The sequence below is a fragment of the Scyliorhinus torazame genome, chromosome 2 (genome assembly GCF_047496885.1).
Source record: "Scyliorhinus torazame isolate Kashiwa2021f chromosome 2, sScyTor2.1, whole genome shotgun sequence".
Classification (NCBI taxonomy): Eukaryota; Metazoa; Chordata; class Chondrichthyes; order Carcharhiniformes; family Scyliorhinidae; genus Scyliorhinus; species Scyliorhinus torazame.
In genome coordinates this window covers 58,322,797-58,345,354 of record NC_092708.1, presented here as the reverse complement: position 1 = coordinate 58,345,354, position 22,558 = coordinate 58,322,797, and the positions used below count along the sequence as shown (strand labels likewise).

At 44.1% G+C, this 22,558-nt stretch overlaps 1 protein-coding gene across 5 annotated transcripts in view; it reads left to right on the top strand.

Moving 5' to 3' along the window:
- Positions 1 to 22,558, top strand: part of kynu (kynureninase) — a 288,595-nt gene that overhangs the window by 162,035 nt on the left and 104,002 nt on the right. For all 5 annotated transcript variants that reach the window (XM_072471682.1, XM_072471700.1, XM_072471709.1 and 2 more), the window contains 2 exons: positions 7,501 to 7,572; positions 7,888 to 7,962. In XM_072471682.1, the coding sequence (XP_072327783.1) occupies positions 7,501 to 7,572; positions 7,888 to 7,962 (147 nt within the window). The remainder of the gene's footprint in view (positions 1 to 7,500; positions 7,573 to 7,887; positions 7,963 to 22,558) is intronic.

Sequence of the window (22,558 nt, the reverse complement as noted above, 5' to 3'; positions counted from 1 at the left end):
AGCATTTTCGTGGAGGACACAGGCTTCCACAGCAGACGCTAAGGTGAGGCTTTTCATTTTAAGAAGCTGCTGGCGTAGGCCACTAGAGGCAACGCCAAAAACAATCTGGTCCCTGATCATGGACTCTGTGATGGTGCCGTAACCGCAGGACTGCGCTAGAATCCGGAGGTGCGTCAAAAAGTGTTGAAAAAGCTCCTCCTTACCTTGCAGGCGTTGCTGAAAGAAGTATCTTTCAAAACTTTCATTTACTTCAACTTGAAAGTGCTGGTCCAGTTTGAGGATGACCGTGTCATATTTGGCTTGGTTTTCGCCTTCTTCGAACACCAGTGAGTTGAAGACGTCGGTGGCGTGCGGACCTGCGTAGAAGAGGAGCATTGCAATCTTCGTGTCATCCGAGACATTCTGTTTTTCGGTGGCACGGATGTACAGGTCAAACCGCTGCCTGTAGAGCTTCCAATTGGTGCCTAGGTTCCCCGCGACTTGCATCGGCTGCGGTCCGTCGGTGTGGTCCATGTCCAGAATGGCAGGTTAGTAGGCAGGTATCGATCCACTCCTGTACCATGTGGTGTTGGGTGTTCTGACACACAGATGAGCCAACACGGTTGCATATGGTACAACGCTACTTTATTTAAACTTACTATTTACAGTTTGGTCTTTGCACTCTGCACGTGGGGGTTCCCTGCTTGTGATGTTTTAACAGCTCTTTCTTGTTCCCTTCTCCCCAGACCTACTGACTACCAGGTGTCGTGCTCGTGCTTTTTATGTGGTTGGTGTTCTTGTCTGTGATTGGTTGTGGTGTTGTGTACTCTGATTTGCCTGTTAGTGTGTCCATCATGATGTGTGTGTTTGAATATCATGACAATGGGTATAGAGGAATACGGCACAAGGAAGTACTGAGGGTTTTGGCAAAGGTTTATATCATGACCGGCACAGGTTTGGAGGGCTGAAGGGCCTGTTCCTGTGCTGTATTGTTCTTTGTTCTTTGAGCGACGATAAGCACAAATCAAAAAACAGTGTCAAGGGCTTGTTAATGGGCTAACGAAGTTTCATGATTACATGTATGGGTTTCCAACTTTCATTGTGGAGACTGACCACAGGCCGCTGGTAGCCACCACAAAAAACAATCTGAGTGAGATGCCGCCGAGACTGCAGCGAATGTTCATGAATTTGCAGCGGTACGATTTCGAGTAAGTGCATACGCCAGGTAAACATCTTATCGTGGCTGACACGCTTTCTAGAGTTACCGGCAATGAGGAATCAGCTGGGTGAAGACATACAGGTCCATGTAAACATGGTGACAGAGTCTCTGCCAGTCTCTGACAGCAAGTCAAAATCATTAAAGAGGAAACTGGTAAGGACACTATCTTGCACAAAGTGAAAAAGTATCCCATGAAGGATGGCTGAAAGGGTCAAGTTCAAGTTTTTACAAAATTCGAGCAGAATTAAGCAACGTGAATGGATTTTTGCTGCAGAATCAGCGGATTGTGATTCCACAGACATTGCGGTCAATGATCCTCATCAAGTTGCATTAAGGGCACTTAAGGATGGAAAAGTGCAAGATGAGAGCCAGGGAGGCAGTCTATTGGCCTGGATCAATCGGGACATTGAGTTGATGGTGAAGAACTGTGAAACGTGCCTAAGATTTCAAGGTAGGCAAAGCAAGGAGCCCATGCAAATGGGCGAGACAGTCACAACTCTGTGGTAGAAGATTGGCATGGATCTTTTACATTTAAATGGAAAGGAGAACATTCTGGTCATCGACTATTTCTCTAACTACCTGAAGATAGCGTAGTTGTCAAATTCTATGACAAGATGTGTTATTAAGAATGTCCAAGAAATATTTGCACGACACGGCATTCCGAATGCGGTCATCAGCGATAATGGTCCTTGTTTTGACTGCTGTGAATGGAAAGCATTTGTGCAGCAGTCTGATTTCCAACATGTTACTTCCATAAAGCAGGTTTGTACATAATGTTAAGCATGACCTCCGATGACTAGGTGGCAGTGTGACAGGATAAGTCCACCATGCGGCTCTGTGCCCCAGGCAGTTGGGACAGGTCGTGCTGGAGGACAGACGTATTTTGCAAAATAGTTCCACAATAGTTAGTCAAGTGTTAATTGTTCATTATTATATTTACCCTAGCTATCTGGAAAATAGGCTCCCCTCAATCAATGAATGTTTAAAAATTTGAGCTCTAACAGAAATGCTTGATTCAGTTGAGAACTCTGTACCTTTTCCCAAACTGTATTTGAGAAAGAGTAAGGATTTTGATCTCGGTTGTGATTTTGATGGCTAATCTTTCAAAATTCAGCTACTGTGCATAGCAACTTTAAAAACCAGTTAAAGGAAATATCTTGCAGCGAGGTTGTTCTGGCAGAAAGTTGTGAAGCTTGTTATCATCTGCCTAGGAACTTCCTTGAGAGGAGATTTAATCAACAGAACCAGAAATGTGGCAATGCAGCACCTGTGTTTCGGGACACTCAGTGTTCTTTGATGCGGCAGGCAAGTAGTGCACATTCACTACAAGCTGAAATCACGCCATTTGCTATATTGGTGAAAGCATGCAGTCCTCATCCTGAAACAGGCATCAGACTAGTTCCGAGGAATTGTCATGCTGGACTCAAAATGTTAACACTGTTTCTCTCCACACAGATGCGGCCAGTCAGGCGGAGTGCTTTTACAGCACTTTCTGTTTTTATATCAGCGGTTTTGTGTTTGCAAATAAAATGGCTAAATACCTGCTTTGAGACCTGTTTGCTTGGAGGCAGGTACTGTCTATTAGAGACAACATTTGGAAATTGTATTTACATGACAATTGAGTCAGGAATCATCCTCAAAACCCCTGTCTCTGGTGGACACTAATATAACCCCGCCCCCAATTGCTGCTCACCTCCAAATCCTTCCGGTTTACAGTTCTCCCTTTCCCAGGCGTAATATCTCCCTGCTCAACCATCCCTATCTTATCCCAGGAACTGTTAGCACTTGATTTAATGGAACCCTCCTTTCTGATTGCACCCTTCCTTTCTTGTATTCGCTTTCCCATTCAACACTCTCCCTGATTGCCTCACATATCTGAGGGTGGCTGCAGCCCTCCAATTGCTTTTTGGCAATGAGTTACCTGTTGCTCTCCGTAACCTGATGGATAAGTTGATGATGGATCCAAGATTGGGAGTGCCTGGGTGTCACCGTTCACAAACAGGGAATGACCCCAGTTCCCCTCACTCACGCACAATGGGCATGCCTAATTTTCAACTGACAGCTTTCAACAAAACAGACGTTTTCATTCGTTCAGTTTGTATTTGACAGACAAAACCTTTTTGTTGAAGTTGAATTACCTTTTTGCCAAAATCCATGAAATTCCAGCAGCTATTCACTGAGGTTCTAGTAGAAATGAAAGTGACAATTTGGAAATCTTATGGGCTCAGATTTTGCAGTCAATGGTGATGACCTTGCTGCTGACCTCGAAGAAAGCTGACCACAAAGGTCCAGTGAATTAACATAGAACATACTGTGCAGAAGGAGGCCATTCGGCCCATCGCGTCTGCAATAACCAACTTAAGCCCTCACTTCCACCCTAGCCCTGTAACCCAATAACCCTTCCTAACCTTTTTTGGTCATGAAGGGCAATTTATCATGGCCAATCCACCTAACCTGCACGCCTTTGGACTGTGGAAGGAAACCGGAGCACCCGGTGGAAACCCACACAGACACGGGGAGAGCGTGCAGACTCCACACAGGCAGTGACCCAGCAGGGAATCGAACTTGGGACCCTGGCGCTATGAAGCCACAATGCTAGCCACTTGTGCTACTGTGCTGCCCATGTTGGCTATGGCTTGGATCTCCCCTTTTCCCGACCCCAATTTGAATCAAAGGAATCCCTATGGGCTGAATTTTTCTCGGGATGGAGAGGACCTCCAGCCCAGCAAAAATGTTTCTGGAGCCCGATTCCAGAAATTCGCCCCTGAACACACACACAGTGGTGGTGGGATGGGGAAATGGAATGGGTTGTAATATGCACATCTGTGGCTCACAGAGGCTTCTGCAAATTGACAAGCACAGCTGCCATGGAACAGATTCAAGTGGGATTCAAGGAGCCCTGACCCAAATTTTTAATTCCTCTCTGGCCACGGGGGAGATGCCAGACGACTGAATGACTAATGTGGTTCTACTATTTAAGAAGGGTTGTAGAGATTTGCCAGGGAATGACACACAAGTGAGCCTCACTTCAGTAATAAGGAAACCATTGGTGAAAATTCTGAAGGAGAGAATCTATCCCCACTGGGAGAGGAAATGTTTAATCGAGGATAGTCAGCATGACTTTGTCAGAGGGAGGTCATGACTAACAAATTTAATTGCATTTTTTGTGGAGGTGGCCAGCTGTGTAGATGAAGGTACTGCAGGTGTTGTAGTTTATATGGATTTCAGCAAAGCCTTTGACAAAGTACCACATGGAAGACTTATAAAGATGACAAATGCACATGGGATGCCTGGTAATTTGATAAGTGGATTCAAAATTAGCTTAGTTGTAGAAGACCGAGTGTGATGACAGAAGGCTGCTTTAGTGACTGGAAGACAGTGTCCAGTGGCGTACAGGGATCTGCGCTGGGTCCCCTATTATTCATCATTTATATAAACACCAGAGATGGCAATGGGGTGTTGGGGGCAGAGAGGGGGGAGGGGAGCGAGGGGGGGGGGGGGCGATAGTATCTGTAAGTTTGCAGATGACACAAAGACTGGCAAGCTGGTTAGCCGTGAGGTTGAGTGTATTGGGTTGCAGGAAGATGTGGAAGGGATGGTGAAATTGGCAGATAAGTGGCAGATGGAATTTAACCCTGAAATGTGTGAGGCGATCTTATTTGGATGGAGCAATTTGACAGGGAAGTATACAATGAACGGCATGAAACTAGGATGTGCCGAGGAACAAAGGGACCTTTGGGTGTTTGTCCATACATCTCTGAAGGTAGAAGGGCAGATTAATAGGGTGGTCAAAAAGGCATATGGAACACTTGCCTTTATCAATCAAGGCATAGATTACCAAAGTTAGGAGGTCATGTTGGAGTTGTATAGAACTTTGATGAAGCCACAGCTGGAGTACTGTGTGCAGTTCTGGTTGGAACATTATAGCACTGGCTAGGGTGCAGAGGAGATTCACCAGAATGTTGCCTGGGGTGGAAGAGAGATTGGATAGGCTTGGGTTGGTTTCGTTGGAGCAGAGAAGACTGAGGGGCGACCTGATCGAGGTGTGCCACATCATGAGGGGCATGGACATGGTGGATAGGGAGCAGCTGTTCCCCTTGGTTGAAGGGTGAATCACAAGGGTACATAAAGGAGACATAAGTTTAAGGTGAGGGGTGGGAGGATTGGGAGGGATGTGAGGAAGGTCTTTTTTATTCAGAGGGTGGTGACAATCTGGAATTCACTGCCTGGGAGGGTAGTAGAGGGGGTTGGTTCATTATCTTTATGACATACCTGGATGAGAACTTGGCACATCATAACATTCAAGAATATGGGCCACGTGCTGGTAAATGGCATTAGATAGGTAGGTCAGGTGTTTTTCACATGTTGGTGTAGGCTCGATGAGCTGATAGGCCTCTTCTGCACTGTGTTTTTAAAAAATTCTTTCTTGAGATATGGGCATCACTGCCTAGGCCATCATTTGTTGCCCATCCCCAATTGCCCGTGGACAGACTGGCTTGCTAGGCCATTTCAGTGGAGGGGCTGTTAAGAGTCAGCCAAATCGCTGTGTGGGTCTGTAGTCACATGTAAGCCAGGCCGGGTAAGGACTGCAGATTTTCTTCCCTGAAAGACACTAGTGGAACAGATGGGTTTTTCCGACAATCAGAAATGATTTCATGGTCATCATTAGCCTTTTAATTCTAGATTTATTTTTATTGAATTCAAATTTCACCATCTGCCATGGTGGGATTCGAACCCAGGACCCTAGAGCATTACCCTGGGTCTCTGAATTACTAGTTTAGTGACAATACCACTACGCCACTGCCTACCCAAACCCAACCCCGACAGAGCAGACCGGTTGGGATCTGATATATATTTTAAATATAATTGCTTTGCAATGAATGAACCAAGTTTTTTTTACCCACTTGGTTCAGACACATTGTGGCCTACTAATGTCTCTTCTTGCAAGATGTCCTTTGATTTGTTTAGCCAGGACCAATATAAATTATCTACACCCCAGGGATCCTTCAAATGTAAAAAATATTCCATTAGCTAGCTATCAAGAAACAAGTAAATGGTTATCAAAATCTATTAGCAGAATACTTCACCTTACAAATCAATGATTACCTCACTTTTATGACACCTTAATCATAGTTCCAGAAGTCATACTGTCTGCGTCTCAAAGAAAACATATGACAATTTCTTGAATTCATCACACCATAAAATGAATAAAAGACTGCAGTTTAAAAAAAATGTGCTTGTTATTTTGCTGTCTGTTGACATAAGCTCGAAGGTTATCATCGTAGGATTTGTGCTGCATGACTATGTTCACAACCTATCATTATTACAGTGCAGTTCACTATTTGATTGATAGCTCCAATTGATTGGAAAGTCTTTGATATGGAGCTATGAAGACAAATATTTGTTTTTATTTGTCAGGGATTAAGTACTTGAATTCACTATTTGCTTTCACAGAGATTAAGTAGTGAAAAGAATATAAATTTCATAAATGTTTTTCTATCAATGAGTGTTCTTTTAAATAGTTAGCAATAGACAGTTGGAACTTTATTTCATTTCAACATGGAATCATAGAATTTACAGTGCAGAAGGAGGCCATTTGGCCCATCAAGTATGCACCGGCCCTTAGGAAAGAGCACCCCACTTAAGCCCACACCTCCACCCTATCCCCGTAACCCAGAAACCTAACCTTTTTGGACACTAAGGGCAATTTATCATGGCCAATCCACCTAACCTCCACATCTTTGGACTGTGGGAGGAAACTGGAGCACCCGGAAGCACACACGGGAAGACGTGCAGATCCACACAGACAGTGACCCAAACCGGGAATCGAACGTGCGACCCTGGAGCTGTGAAACAATTGTGCTAGCCACTATGCTGCCGTGCTACCATGGGAGATGATGGGAATGTCACTAGATTAGTAATCAGAGGCACAGGTAATACTCTGGGGTCATGAGTCCACATCCCACCATGGCAGCTAGAGGAATTTAAATTCAATAAATAAAGACTGGAAATAAAAACTAATCTCCACAGTAGTGATCATGAATCCATTGCCAACTGCCATAAAAAACAATCTGTCTATGTCTGACCTGGCCTACACGTGACTCCAGATCCACAATAATGTGGTTGACTCGTAACTGCCCTCTGAAATAGCCTAGGAAGCCATTCAGTTCAAGGGTAATTAGGGATGGGCAATGAATGCTGACCGCTGCTGCCCACACCATGTGAAAACGAAATTTAAACAAATGTCATACGGATTTATTTGAATATTAACTTTTTTATGTGGTAACCTTTATTTTTTTCAGCTGTCCTTCTACAAACCAACATCAAGTCGATATAAGATTCTCATGGAAGCAAATGCGTTTCCTTCTGATCATGTAAGAACTACTTTTACAGCACGGGAATTAATCAAGTCCTTGTATAGGTTACACAATGATTTATTCATTGACACTAAGTTATGTTGGTGAAATATTTACTATTTGGCCCTCTGCCAATAGCTTAGCATGCTTTATTACAAGATCACCCAGTGTGCATCTCATTACCAATGCTGTTTTTGGGAAGAATATGCAGTATGATTGATATAACGGTTCAATCAGAGACCATGGAAGTAGCTGAAAACTGACTATATTGATTTTTATGTAGTAAAAGTTAAAGTCTGCAAATCATTAATTACAACCTTCATTCTTTCAAAGTATGCCGTGGAATCTCAAATCCAGCTTCAAGGACTAGATCCTGAGAAATGCTTGCTTTTGCTATCTCCAGTGGAGGTTTGTGTCAGTTTTGTATTGATAAGATGATATTCCTTTGTGCGGTATATCATTAGTTGATAATTTTAACAACACTCGAAAGGCATGTACAAATACAATACGTTTATACATTTGTACCATTATTTGGTTATTTACGTTCCTTTGTTTCAATTATTACCAGAAAGATTTGGTGAATCTGGATTCTATATACAGTATTTCAATCTTATGAAAGCTCAATAATATTAAGCGTTAACCTAGATGAGCTAGCAAGCTTATTGTGGATTTAGAGAAAATGGGATAAGATGTGACCATATTGATATTGTTACATTGCTGACTGAATAAATCTCATTGCTTGGCTAAGGGTCGTAAAACCGAGGTCCTGAGGCCATTAAATGGTACTCAAGATGTATTATTTAAGCAATGCAAAGAGAACAGAAATATCCCCTGACAAGACTAGTGCACACACAGCGACCTCCCCTGTCAAACATTGAGTGCCACAGCTTCTATGTTTCCAACAATCTGCCCACAATTGCCATTAGTTATATTTCCAAGACATTCCAGAAGCAACTCGCATAATTCCCCAATGCACAGGCAAACGAACTATGCTGCAAACGATTTAGTGTAATTACTAATATGGGACATCTTAATCATGATACTTCACAGTACAATTAAGTTGAAGATGTGCCACAACATCATTCAGTGTAACAAAATGCAATAAATAGTCTCTTTGTAAAAGAATAACAACTAAGTATCTCGAAAAATGGGATTACATACCTTTATGCACAAATTAAGATTGTGATTAAATTAAAAGTTAAACAAAACGTCTAATTCCTGCACACTTGCCCTGTTCTTTATGAATTAATTTGACCTGTCTGTCCCTGCAACTATATAAATGTCAGGATGCATTTTCCAAAAGATGGAAAGGATACTCTTCCCTGATGTGATAATGATCTGACAAGAAAGCTCTCCCAGTATCATACTTCCTGCTTACAAAGGAGGTGGGCAAATGTATTGAGCCATCCTAGTAAAAACAATAGTACTGAGTGAATCTGCAGTGTTACTGTTGCCACTTTCAGATGAAGTGTTAAACGGAGGCTCGATTTACAATAAGTAGATTTTTCCTTCTGTCTTGACCAATATTCCTTCCTCAGCAGCATTTTAGCTCTGTTTGCTGGACAGCTGGTTTGTGATGCAGAGCAAGGCCAACAATGCAAGGTCAATTCCTGTACCAGCTGAGGTTATTCGTGAAGGCCCGCCTCCTGCCTGATCACCACCTCAAGGGGGAAAGCAGCCTGTAGGAGTGTTTCCAAGGCCCGAGTATTGAGCCAGCCTTTACGTGGGGTTCCACCCTCATTGTTAGGCCTTAGCTTAATAAACAGAGCAGGCACACAACAACCTGGGTAAGACAGCTTTTATTATCCCAAGCTTGGTTTCGTGTACACGAGAGATAGACCTGGATGATGCCAAGATCGATCGACTAAACACTGATAAAAACAAATCAATTATACAATTTCCAATAATCAACAGCCCACTCCAGTGGTACTTGATCCAATCCTTGAAGCTGTCATTTTCAAACTATCCAATTCAATTGTGACCAACCCATGATTTATCCCCATCCTGCCACCTGTTGTTTGCCAAAATTCTGTGTCCATTTTAAATTGTTTTTTCCGGACTCCCCATCCTGATATCGCAGTCAGATCCTGTCCACCCATTGTTTCAGATGTCAGAACTGGCATCCTCTTTACTCTTCGGATTGTTTCAGAGGATATTGGAGGCCACTGATAAAACTTGTTTACTATGTCTACTATGTAATCTGCTGACCACACATCTCGTGTGTCTCAAAAACATGAGCAAGTTAGCCCATGTTTTTGAGACACGTCAAGCGTTGTGGCCACTGCTTGTAGCCAGAGCCTACATGATTATCACTGCTATGTCCTAAAATACAGGTTTAATAGTTAATAATGATTACTGGGTATACTTTCTATAATTAATCTCAATCCTTAATAAACTAACTTCTGTAGAACTACCCTAGTGGCATCCTAGCTATTCGGTTTTAAGAGGTCTTATCGCTGGACACTCTATTCACAGCCTATGGTCATCTGGGACTATGGCAACTTTAACTTTTTTTCCCTCTAAATTTAGAGTACCCAATTATTTATTTTTCCAATTAAGGGACAATTTAGCATGGCCAATCCACCTACCCTTTACATCTTTGGGTTGTGGGGGTGAAACCAACGCGGACATAGGGAGAATGTGCAAACTCCACACAGACAGTGACCCAGGACCGGGATTCGAACCCGGGTCCTCAGCCTGCAGTCCCACTGCTTTCCACTGTGCCACATGCCGCCCTGCAACTTTTAGTTATTGCTATTTGTGGTAGCATATTGGTTTGAAAATTAGCTGCAATATTTGCCTGCTTAACAACAGCGACAAGATTTCAAATAACTCATGAATTGGGAGCAAGGGAGAGTTGAGTGCATTTTTGGGATGACATTTGAGATAGTTTGGTGGTGAAGCATGTGATGAAGAGGAGAAAATGTTCAGAGTGCTAAGGGAGGCAGGTGAGAATAACCTCTGCCAGGGTATATTTAGAGAGATGGGGAAATGAAGAGTAATACTGACCCTTGTTATTCTTATACAGTAATTGAAACATTTTCTTCATGGGATCCTGGATCTGACGATCACAATTTCCTCTCTCCAGACCTGGTTGATGTCAAGGTCGTGAATGATCCTCCAACTTGTCACCTCACGTTCATCTCTTTAGAAAGACCTTGAAAATGGAAGCCTGCTTCCAATTAATTTGTTTATAAATAAACCTCCTTGCTGTGATCTTCCAGAGTGGAATGCAGCCCTTATGAAGTGTCTTTCAGCTTTAAATAGGCCTCTGATGGACATCCTGACTTTACGCAATGAAAACAGGAAGGAATTCTGTTCCTGGTGGCATTTGATGGGGAGCCTCATCGTTCAAATTTAATGAGACCCCGAGTTAAAGTAATCAAAACCGAGAACTTAGGGAAGCAAGTGCATTTTATAATAATAATCTTTTATTGTCACAAGTATGAAGTTACTGTGAAAAGCCCCTAGTCGCCACATTCCGGCGCCTGTTTGGGTAAGCCAGTACGGGAATTGAACCCGTGCTGCTGGCCTTGTTCTGCATTAGAAACCATCTGTCTAGCCCACTGAGCTAAACCAGTTATGAGAAAGGAGGCACTGTTAGACTTTCTTCATCAGCATGAGGTGGGCCAAGTAGATCAAGTGAAGTTGGGGAACATTTCAGAGATAGAGATCATTGTATGGAAAAGGATTTAAAATTTGCAGAGGGCGAATAATTAACTAAGAGAAAGCCAACTTCAATGGAGTAGAAGTAGATACTGTCCAGGTAAATCAAAGGTTATCAGGCCAAACAATGTTTGAACAATGGGCTGCCCTTAGTGAAGAAAGAGTTCAGGCACAGACCAGGTATATTCCCATGAAATTGAAAGGCAGAGCAAACAAATCCAAAGCTCTGAGGATGACAAAAGAGACAAAAATGAAGATGAATAAGAAAAGGTATGCTTAATACAGATGTCAGATGGGTAATACAACCGAGAACTGGGCTGATTGTATAAAAGGTTCAGAGGGAAAGTGTAAAAGCAAATAAGAGAAGCAAAGAAAGAGTATGAAAAGAGACTGGCAGCTAATATAAACGGGAATCTGTAAGTCTTCTAAATTCATATAAATAGTAATAGGGTGGTAAAAGGAGGAATAGGGCCAAGTGACCACAAAAGGGATTTGCAAAGGAGTCAGGGAGGTGTTAAATGAATGTTTTGCATCTGTCTTTACAAAAGCTCAAAAAGCTGTAAGAGGAGTTCATTTAGTCACCTGAGATTGATAAGGAGAAAGCATTGGATAGGCTTTTAGTACTTCCAGTTGATGAAACACCAGGGCCAGATGAGATGCATACAAGGATACTAAGGGAAATGAGAGTGGAAATTGCAGAGGCACTGACCATAGTTTTCTAGTCTTCCTTAGATTCAGGGGTGGTGCCCAAAAAACAGGAGAATTGTAAATGTTACTTCCTTGTTCAAAAAATAGTGTAAAAACAAGCTTGGCAACTATAGGTCAGTCAGTTTAACCTCCGTTGTGGGGCAATAGCTAGAAATGGTAAATTGATAGTTGTACAGCACTACAGAACTTGAGAATGACTGAAATAAAGAAACATGCTGACAAAATTGCTGTCACGAGGGGACATAATATTCAGGTGATTGGAGGAAGGTATAGGGGAGATTGGTTCTTTACACAGGGAGTGGTGGGTGCGTGGAATGCACTGCCAGCAGAGGTGGTGGAGTCAGAGTCATTAGGGACATTTAAGCAACTCTTGGACAGACACATGGACAGCAGTAAATTGAAGGGGTGTAGGTTAAGTTGATCGTAGATTAGGATAAATGGTCGGCACAACATTGTGGGCCGGAGGGCCTGTACTGTGCTGTACTGTTCTATGTTCTATGTTAATACGTCATTATGTCTTTCACTCATTTATTAGAATACCAATTGTAAAGGGAACAACAATTTGTGCAGCATGAGAAGAGAGTGGTGGTTGGTTGGCAAGTGTGCTCTGATTGGTGGAGCTGTTGCCATGGAGAATGCATGATGGAATATTTAAAAGCCTAGAGTTTGCTTAATTTCAAACCAGGCAATTTTATTCTGTTTGGTCAAGGCATTGTCACACGGAATGAACTTTTTTTTTCAACTAAACAAAAGTTTGGAGAACAGGCATTTCCTGGTTCCTTCCCCATAACACCTGTTCAAATTCTGCTCTGGATTTAATCTGCTGTGTCATGATAGCGTTAAAGTCACCATAGGCTGGTGACCACAGGCTGCTTTCCCCTTTGAGGGGGAGAGCTGACTGGTGATGATTTAACCTGAGGATCACCACACCTCCAGTGAGGGGCAAGGTTGAGACGGTTGGGCCTTCATGAATAACCTCAGCATTAATAGCATTCATATGGCTAAAATGATGCATAAACATTTTTCAATTCATAGCAAAAGTAAAACATTGTTAAACACATTTTTAAGCAAGATAATGCCTCTTTCTTTGGCCAAACTGCCACATTTGGCTAAGATTGACAAAAACGGGATACCACAAAAGTCAAGTACCCCGTTGCCTCTGATTAATCTGTCTCATTTGTCCCTCTGGAAGGCTAAAACAAACTGTTGACCGGGTCAGAAAGTTGAGTTGATTTTTTGACACCATCTCCCCTCCATTACAAATACTGGTTACTTTCACCCATGCCCTGTTGACACATCCTTCTTCTTGTTATCTTTCACCAACTCCCAAATCCCTAGCACTTCCTCACAGCCTAAAAGAGACAGAAATCCTTTACTGATATGAAAGTTTGGGTATACACCTGAAGTGCCGTAACCTATGGACCACGTCCTGGAAAATGGGATTAGGTTGGGTCGCTAATTTTTCAACTTGCACAGACGTGATGGGCAGAGTGACCTCCTTCTGTGCCATTAATTTGTCAAAACGTTCTAAATATCTGAAAAGGAGGAATGTGTGGGGATGTGGGAAGAGGGTTGGGGAGTCACAGGATGTGTTTGCACCTTAGGAGGGCCAGCATGGACGCAATGGGCCAAATAGGCCACTTTCTGTGCCATAACAATTCTATGATTCTACATCAGTTTTAAAATTGTGCTTCTTGTTCCAAAATCATCACTCTTCCGTCTTGTTATGGTCACATCATATGCCCTTAAAGCTCATTAGAAGTTAGACATTTTGCTTTTAAAAGTCAGCAGAGAGTGTATCTCGGCAAGATGGACTCCAGAGGGGTCAGGTGCCTTTTCAGATGTGAAATAAGTGCATGTATACATATATCACTGGAAAGTCATTAAAATGTAAAGTGGCCTTCTCAGATGTTGATAACTACTTTCTCCATTTCAATTAAAGAGATGTAAGTATCACTGGCTATTCGACTTTCTGACCCCATGAAGATGGGATTTCAACAATACATTCAGAAGGTTACATAAGGCTGGAAGGTTGATGAGATATCATTTATTCCTGATGGTCTGCCAATTACATTGCCACCAACCCAGTGTGTGGACAATGCAATACATCAATATTGTTGTAATTTGACTGAAATCGGCTGGTGATCGCCAATATCTTATTAATCCACATCGATCGACAATGAGTCAATCTGGGATACAGAGACTAGGTGGAAACTATCTCTTACCTGGAACAAGGAAGAACCTTGATTCAGAAGTCATCTTAGGCAGAGAAGTAGGACTTCACCCTTTCACCTGCAAGATTATAATTCTTCACTACAAAGGCTTGACCAACTTTGACTGGAAAGCCAAAAGCGTGCTGCTGATTTGGGTGAACAAGTGTGACTCCATAATCAGAAACCTCCAACCTTCATTTTTCTACAATGCGTCAATAGGAAATTCTTCAGGCCAACAACTTTGAAACTATCGTCTTGCGGACTGATTAGAAGTGACTTTTCGTTAAGATAACTAAGTGCATGCTGCATCTTTAGAAATCACCCTTGTGTGTGTGTAATGAGGAGTGGGGTTTTGTTGTGTTTATATTTCAGCAGTTGTGAAAAATAAACGTTTATCCTTTTGATTGAAACATGAAAGAAAGCCTGTTTCATTTCTGTTCTTGAAAGTCACAGCACTCGCGGAGTTATACACTCATTCTCGAAAATAAATCTTGTTTTGGTTAGCCGAAAGTGAGAAAGGGGAGAAATTATCTCACATCTTTCCCCGTCCATAAGTCTCCAGAGCCACCCCCAGTCTCCACTCAGGCTTTCCTGTTTCATCCGACTCTCAGTCCAGAGTCCTAGCCTAATGACCCAGAGATGTGAATTCAAATGGCTCGAATGCAACTGGGGAATTTAAATTAATTAATTAAGTGGAATAAAAAGCTAGCATCAGTAATGAAGACCATGAAATTATTAGATTGTTGTAAAAACCCATCTGTTCAATAATGTCCTTTGGGAAGGAAATCTGCTGACTTTACTCAATCTGATCGATATGTGACTGCAATGTGGTTGATTCTTACCCTGCCCTATGAAGTGGCCTGGCAAGCCACTCCGTTCCGCTGAAGAAGGCAGCTTATTGCTACCTTCTCAAAGGCAATTAGGGTTGGGCAATAAATGGTGGCCTTGTCAATGACACTCGCATCCTGTAAAATTAAAAATATTCAAAATCCATCTCTGATCAAGGTTTTGGATACCTTGCACCAGATTTTACTCACTGGGGAGGGTAGCCCACGTTGGAACATTTTCCCAATCAGCAGATCTGCTTCAATATGAAAATGTAATGAAATGAAAATTGCTTATTGTCACAAGTAGGCTTCAAATGAAGTTACTGTGAAAAGCCCCTAGTCGCCACATTCCGGCGCCTGTCCGGGGAGGCTGGTACGGGAACGGAACCGTGCTGCTGGCCTGCCTTGGCCTGCTTTAAAAGCCAGCTCTTTAGCCCTGTGCTAAACCAGCCACTAAGGGCCCCATTACATGCAGGTTTCACTCGGGTTGCGGGGCATGATCTAGTCCTTGCCACCTCCGGAGGCAAGCTGGTTAGAAGACATGCCTTGGTTCTCCTGAGACTTCAGCCCAGTTTTATAAAAGGCCCTCTAGCCCTTACCTGCCCCACCCACCTCCATACCACCTCATACCACCCACATTACCTCCATAATGGCTCATTCCCCCATGCCATCTCTTTCCCATAATGCCACTTCCATCGCCGCTTAACCAGTATCCAGTCTGGACAGATTTCAGGAGCCATGTGGAGCTGAAAAAATTAAACTTCTAACAATCTATTCGAGCTCTCACTCATACAAGACTTCAAACTGAAAAGGAAACATCCCCTCAATTGGACAATCTGTCATAAAAACAAATTTCTCTTCATTAACTATATGAAATATAGTGAATCCTTTCATCGCCTCTCAAAACTGCCAATCAAAATCTCAGCCCACGTCCCTCTTACTGAGATAAATGCTTTTGGAGTATTTGAAGCCCAACATGCATTTATAATGATCTAGCTCTATTAACAACCCTTGGGAAATGTCAATAATAAAGTCTATGATTCCACAAGAATAGATGAGAATGGCTTTTTCTGAACGACACCAAATTAACTGTCAATCAATGCACTCCAGCAGCGTGTGTTTTAAAACTCAAACTGACAGCCGCAACCTAGATATTATTTTCATTTTTCAAGGGCTTAGGGTTTAAATAGCATTGAATAATAGCACTTAAACACACCTTATCCACCCTTCAAAAGTGTTTACCTCTCCTCCATAAATTTGTGACTCCCACACTGCAGGTTAAGACACTTGACACAGTAAAATTAGAGTCTGTTTGAAGGCAGCAATCATTTTAAATGGCTCTGAACCCTAAGTTCAGGTTTCCCACCTGTGTGATTCACACCCAATTGGGCATCGGTCCCACCATTTTTAAAGGACTCTGAAAATCCAACCCTTCAATCATTCCTTACTGGCTCATTAATCTTCTAAAAGCCTCTCTACCATCATAGAATTTACAGTGCAGAGGGAAGCCATTCGGCCCATCGAGTCTGCACCGGCCCTTACAAAGAGAACCCTACTGAAGCCCACCTATCTACCCTATCTCCATAACCCAGTAAGCCCCACTTAACATTTTTTGGACACTAAGGGCAATTTAGCATGGCCAATTCACCTAACCCGCACATCTTTGGAATGTGGGAGGAAACCGGAGCACCCGGAGGAAGCCCACGCAGACACGGGGAGAACGTGCAGACTCCGCACAGACAGTGACCCAGCCGGGAATCGAACCTGGGACCCTGGAGCTGTGAAGCAACTGTGCTAACTACTGTGCTACCGTCTTGCCCATCGTCAACCTCCTCATGGGACTCGTGGAGTGCGGGCTTCCCAGAGTTATTGCCGTGGGCAGAGTTTGTACATGGTTCAATAAATCCTATTCCATTACCGCTGGATTCTGCAAGTTACTAAACTGGTGATGAGGACAGAAGGAAACTCCAGACTCGCTTGAGGAACCACTTAGCCAGCCCGGACAAGTGCCATCCATGGCGCGTGTGGACATGAAAGTTCAAGGTGCCACTGGTCGATAAGCTGGAAGTTTTCGATGTAGGCCCAGAGGAGTGGACCCAGCATGCTGAATGCATGAGGTACTTTTTCCAGGCTAACTGTATTTTGGGGGAAGATTGTCCCAATGTCACCCTTCTGACCGCCTGCGGGATCCCGACTTTTGGAATTATAAAAGTCTCACTTACCTGGCCGCACTGGATTCCAAATTGTTTAACGAGCTGGTCGCATTAGTAGCTGAAAATAATGACCCATAACCTTCTGTGATCGTGTTGTGGTTTAACACGTCGATGCCATCTCCAGGTGGATCGGTCACTGACTTTTTGATCCTCCGAAGGCGCCAGGCTGGGTATTGTGAGTTTGCCCCCATGCTTCTCCGAAATGTTGAGGGATAGGATGGTTTGTGGGATAAAAAGGCATGACCACTGAGAGGAAGCTGTTGGCGGAGCCCAACTTGGAATTAAAATAGTCCATTGAGCTATCGATGTCCGGTGAACACGCAGAGAAAGGAGTGCAGGAGCTGCAGGGGTCCATGGACTATGACATTCATAGTTTGGCCTGTCCTCCATTTCAAACTCCCACTGCATAACTGGGCAATATTGGTCAGCTAGATTGCCTCTCAAAGGGCAACCCCAGAGGCAAATTCGCAGCTGGGCTAAGCACTCGGCAACCATTGCAGACCCTATGGGCTATCTATCGTGAGGGCAAAGGGGTGAGCCAACCACATTGTTAAATGTGTAGCTGGAGAACAAAGGATGGCAAGAACTACCAGAATTCAGTGCAGAGAATGTCATCCAAGACAGCCATCGAGATCACCGCGAGCCAGGGCCTTGCACATGTTCCCCCCAGATGTGGAGGACTGTTTGATGTTGCTGAACTGTGTCATGGCCCCGAAGATAGCACTGATCTGGGTCATTTTACCAGTAAATGATCATCCCGTGGTGATGGGATGGAATTGAACAGTGGAGCTGTTGTTTCTGTCATGGACTATCAGACGTTTCAACAACTTTGTGCAGGGATCATGCCACTGACATTGTGTGAAACCAAGGCAAGGTTGGCGACCTATACCCACGAGCCATTGAGCATCGTGGGGATCACCATAACTTTGGTAACACACGGGCAACAGTTGGTCCATCTTCTATTAGTTGTGGTAATGTGACCGAGGCCCAATTGTGTGACTGGTTGAGTTCCTGTCTCAACTGGCAACATGTTTTTTCAGATGGGCAATGGAAATATGCATAACGTACTGAGCAAATAACCCAAAGTGTTCCAGGAGGGTCTGGGTAGAATGAAAGGGTCCAAGGCTTGTATCTATGTGGATCCTGGTGGTCAGCCCTGTGGTGATATACCTATGCACAATTTTGTATGTAGTTATCTATTAATATATATAGTTATCGATTCGACCTCCAACCAGCAGGCGATGATAGAGACCGACCATGTGACCCGAAATATCAGGCAATTGATAGTAAGGCGTACTGGAGGTTAGTCGCACCCGATGTAGCTCCAGGAGAATTCACAGAATTTGTTTACTCGTTACCGTTTGTATCATAGTTCGTTAGTGATCTTTCCACGTGTTTGTTCTGTTAATAAACTATCTTACTCGTCAAGGAACTAGATGTTCTAATTGCATCTGTACTACAACCACAACACAGAACATAACAAGCCCTGGTACTTTAGGGTGAGGTCTATCTCCTACACATTGCTTACTAAGTTTGGAATGGAGCTTCAACGCCTGAAGGATCTGGGGATTGTACAGCAATTCTGTCCAACTCTGCAGTGATTACAAGCTAATTGTGAACAGAGCTTCACGCCTTGACTAATACCCAATCCACCTTGAGTGGATGATTTGTATGCAAAACTATCTGGAGGATGGTCCTTTATGAAACTTGATATGAGCAACGCCACTTTACAGATGGAGCTAGATCCAGCATCCAGACAATTTGCGAGCATAAACTCCCATAGGGGGGTTTTGAATACACCCACCACCTGTTCGGAGTCCCAGCTGCTGCGGCGATTTTCCAACGTGTGATGTAAAAGATTCTGCATGGTCTGCCGAAGGTTACCATCTACCTAGACAACGTGCTCACCACAGGCACCATGGAGAAGGAATCAACCTGCACAAAATACTCAGGTAGTTTTTCCCAAAGTGTGTGCCCAGCTGAAGATGAGCAATTGTGTGTTCTACACTAGAGTGGTGACCTACTTTGGATTCAGGGTGGACAGCCATAAAAGGGGCCCAAACCCTGAAAAACACCACTGAATTCCGGTCGTTTCCTGGCCTGGAAAATTATTATGTAAAGTTAATTGCCAACTTGTCCACCTTATTGGCTCCACTCAACAAACCATTGAAGAAGGACCAGAAGTGGTTCTGAGGTGCCTCACAAGACAAAGCATTCACCGGCATTAAAGAGCATCTGTTGTCCACACAGCTCCTCACTCACTATAATCCAACTTGGCCACTAATCCTAATGCACGATGCCTCTCCTCATGGCATTGAGGCGGTGCTAGCCCACAGATCTCAAATTGAGAAGGAGGGCTTGGCGGTAATATTTGAGTCAAGAATTTTCAGCTATGTTTATGGGAGTCACTTCTCTATTGTGACTGACCACAAATCCCTGCTTGGCCTTTTTAGGGAAAATAGGTGAATCCCATCCATCGCATCAGCTAGAATTCAGCATTGGGCGCTTCTTCTGCTCAGCGCGGCTTGGCGGCGCAATGGTTACATTGCTGTCTCACAGCGCCAGGGATCCGGGTTCAAATCCAACCTTAGATGACTGTCTGCGTGAAGTTTGCACATTCTCCCTGTGTCTGCGTGGATTTCCTCCGGGTATTCCTGTTTCCTTCCACAGTCCAAAGATGTGCAGGTTAAGTGGATTGGCCATGCTAAATTGCCCCTTTGTGTGCAAAAGGTTAGGTGGGGTTGCCGGGTTATGTGGTTGTTAATAATAATAATCTTTATTGTCACAAGTAGGCTCACATGAACACTGCAAAGAAGTTACTGTGAATTTACACTGAAGTCCAGCACTGAGGCACGTCTTGTATTGTCATGGGCTTGGTGCAGCAGACAAGAAAGGTTACTGAGATTGTACATACATGCTTTGATATATAATGAGACACTAAAGATTCCATGGCACTATTCAAAGAAGAACAGTGGGTCTTTGCCATTACTTAAAAAAAACTTGTAATTCAGCTAAAAAAAAAAATTTACTCTTAATTCAGCGCATGGGACTTAATGTATGCAAAATAGTTTTACATTTTCTGACATAGCAACCTTTGAATTTAAGATTAACACAATCCATGTGAAGTCCTTGATAGACCTGATAAGATACTAAATAAATGCAAATCTTTCTTTGGTGCCTCGGTTCAGTAGTCATCATAATTTAATAATAATAACTAATAACCTTTATTGTCACAAGTCGGCTTACATTGAAGTTGCTGTGGAAAGCCCCTAGTCGCCACATTCCGGCGCCTGTTGGAGGTACAGAATTCAGACTATCCAAATTACCTAATAGCACATCTTTCGGGACTTGTGGGAGGAAACCGGAGCACCCCGAGGAAACCTACGCACACACGGGGAGAACGTGCAGTCTCCGCACAGACAGTGACCCAAGCCGGTAATCGAACGTGGGACCCTGGCGCTGTGAAGCAACAGTGCTAACCACTGTGCTACCGTGGAGGTGTGGGCTTAAGTAGGGTGCTCTTTCTTTTTTTAAAAATATATTTTATTAAAGTTTTCAAACACAATTTTTCCCCCTTACAAATCAACAAAAACGGTAACACAATAACTAATAGATAACATTGTTTAAGTAAAGTAGTGAACTAACAAAGTAACAAGAAATGGTGCTCCCCCCCCCTCCACCCCAACTAAACCAAAAACAAGTTGCCCCCCCCCCCTTCCCTCCCTCCTCCCCCCCCCCCCCTCTTTCTGGGCTGCTGCTGCTGGCTATCTATTTTCCCCTAACGTTCCGCTAGATAGTCAAGAAACGGTTGCCACCACCTGGAGAACCCCTGAGCCGATCCTCTCAGCGCAAACTTCATCCGTTCCAGTTTTATGAACCCTGCCATATCGTTTATCCAGGCCTCCACGCCGGGGGGTTTCGCTTCCTTCCACATGAGTAAAATCTTTCGCCGGGCTACCAGGGACGCAAAGGCCACAATATCGGCCTCTTTCGCCTCCTGCACTCCCGGCTCATCCGCTACCCCAAATATAGCTAACCCCCAGCCTGGCTTGGCCCGGACCTTCACCAAATCAGGGGCTGTTTAGCACAGGGCTAAATCGCTGGCTTTGAAAGCAAACCAAGGCAGGCCAGCAGCACAGTTCGATTCCCGTACCAGCCTCCCCGAACAGGCGCCGGAATGTGGCGACTAGGGGCTTTTCACAGTAACTTCATTTGAAGCCTACTTGTGACAATAAGCAATTTTCATTTTCATTTCATTTCATTTTCATTTCACCTTCGAGATCACTCTTGCCACTCCCCTCCAATACTCCTCCAGTGCTGGGCACGACCAAAACATATGTGTGTGGTTTGCCGGGCTTCCCCCGCACCTCCCGCACCTGTCCTCCACTCCGAAGAACCTGCTCAACCTCGCTCCCGTTATATGTGCTCTATGTAGCACCTTAAATTGGATCAGGCTAAGCCTGGCACACGAGGAAGAGGAATTTTGCCCTACTTAGGGCATCAGCCCATAAACCCTCCTCAATCTCCTCCCCAAGCTCTTCGTCCCATTTTCCTTTCAGCTCTTCTACCAGCTCCTCCCCCTCTTCTCTCATCTCCCGGTATATTTCGGACACTTTGCCCTCCCCGACCCACACCCCAGAAAGCACTCTATCCTAGATCCCCTGTGTCGGGAGCAGCGGAAATTCCCTCACCTGTTGTCTCGTGAACGCCCTCACCTGCATATACCTAAAGATATTCCCCGGAGGCAGCTCAGACTTTTCCTCCAGCGCTCCCAAGCTCGCAAACTTCCCATCTATAAATAAGTCTCCCACTCTCCTAATTCCTGCCTGGTGCCAGCTTTGGAACCCTCCGTCCAACCTTCCTGGGGCAAACCTATGGTTGTTCCTGATCGTGGACCACACCGAGGCTCCCAACACGCCCTTCTGTCGCCTCCATTGCCCCCAGATACTTAATGTTGCCGCCACCACTGGGTTCGTGGTAAACCTTTTCGGGGAGAGCGGTAGCGGCGCCGTCACCAGCCCTTTTAAGCTCGTTCCTTTACAGGACGCCATCTCCAGCCTCTTCCACGCCTCCCCCTCTCCCTCTATCATCCACTTGCGGATCATCGCCACATTGGCGGCCCAGTAATAGTCGCCTAAATTCGGCAACACCAGTCCCCCTCTGTCCCTGCTACGTTGCAGGAACCCCTTCCTTACCCTCGGGGCCTTCCCTGCCCACACGAAGCTCATAATGCTCCTATCTATTTTCTTAAAAAAGGCCTTAGCGATCAAGATGGGGAGACATTTAAACACAAATAGAAACCTCGGGAGGACCATCACCTTAATCGCCTGCACTCTGCCCGCCAGTGACAGCGGCAGCATATCCCACCTTTTGAAAT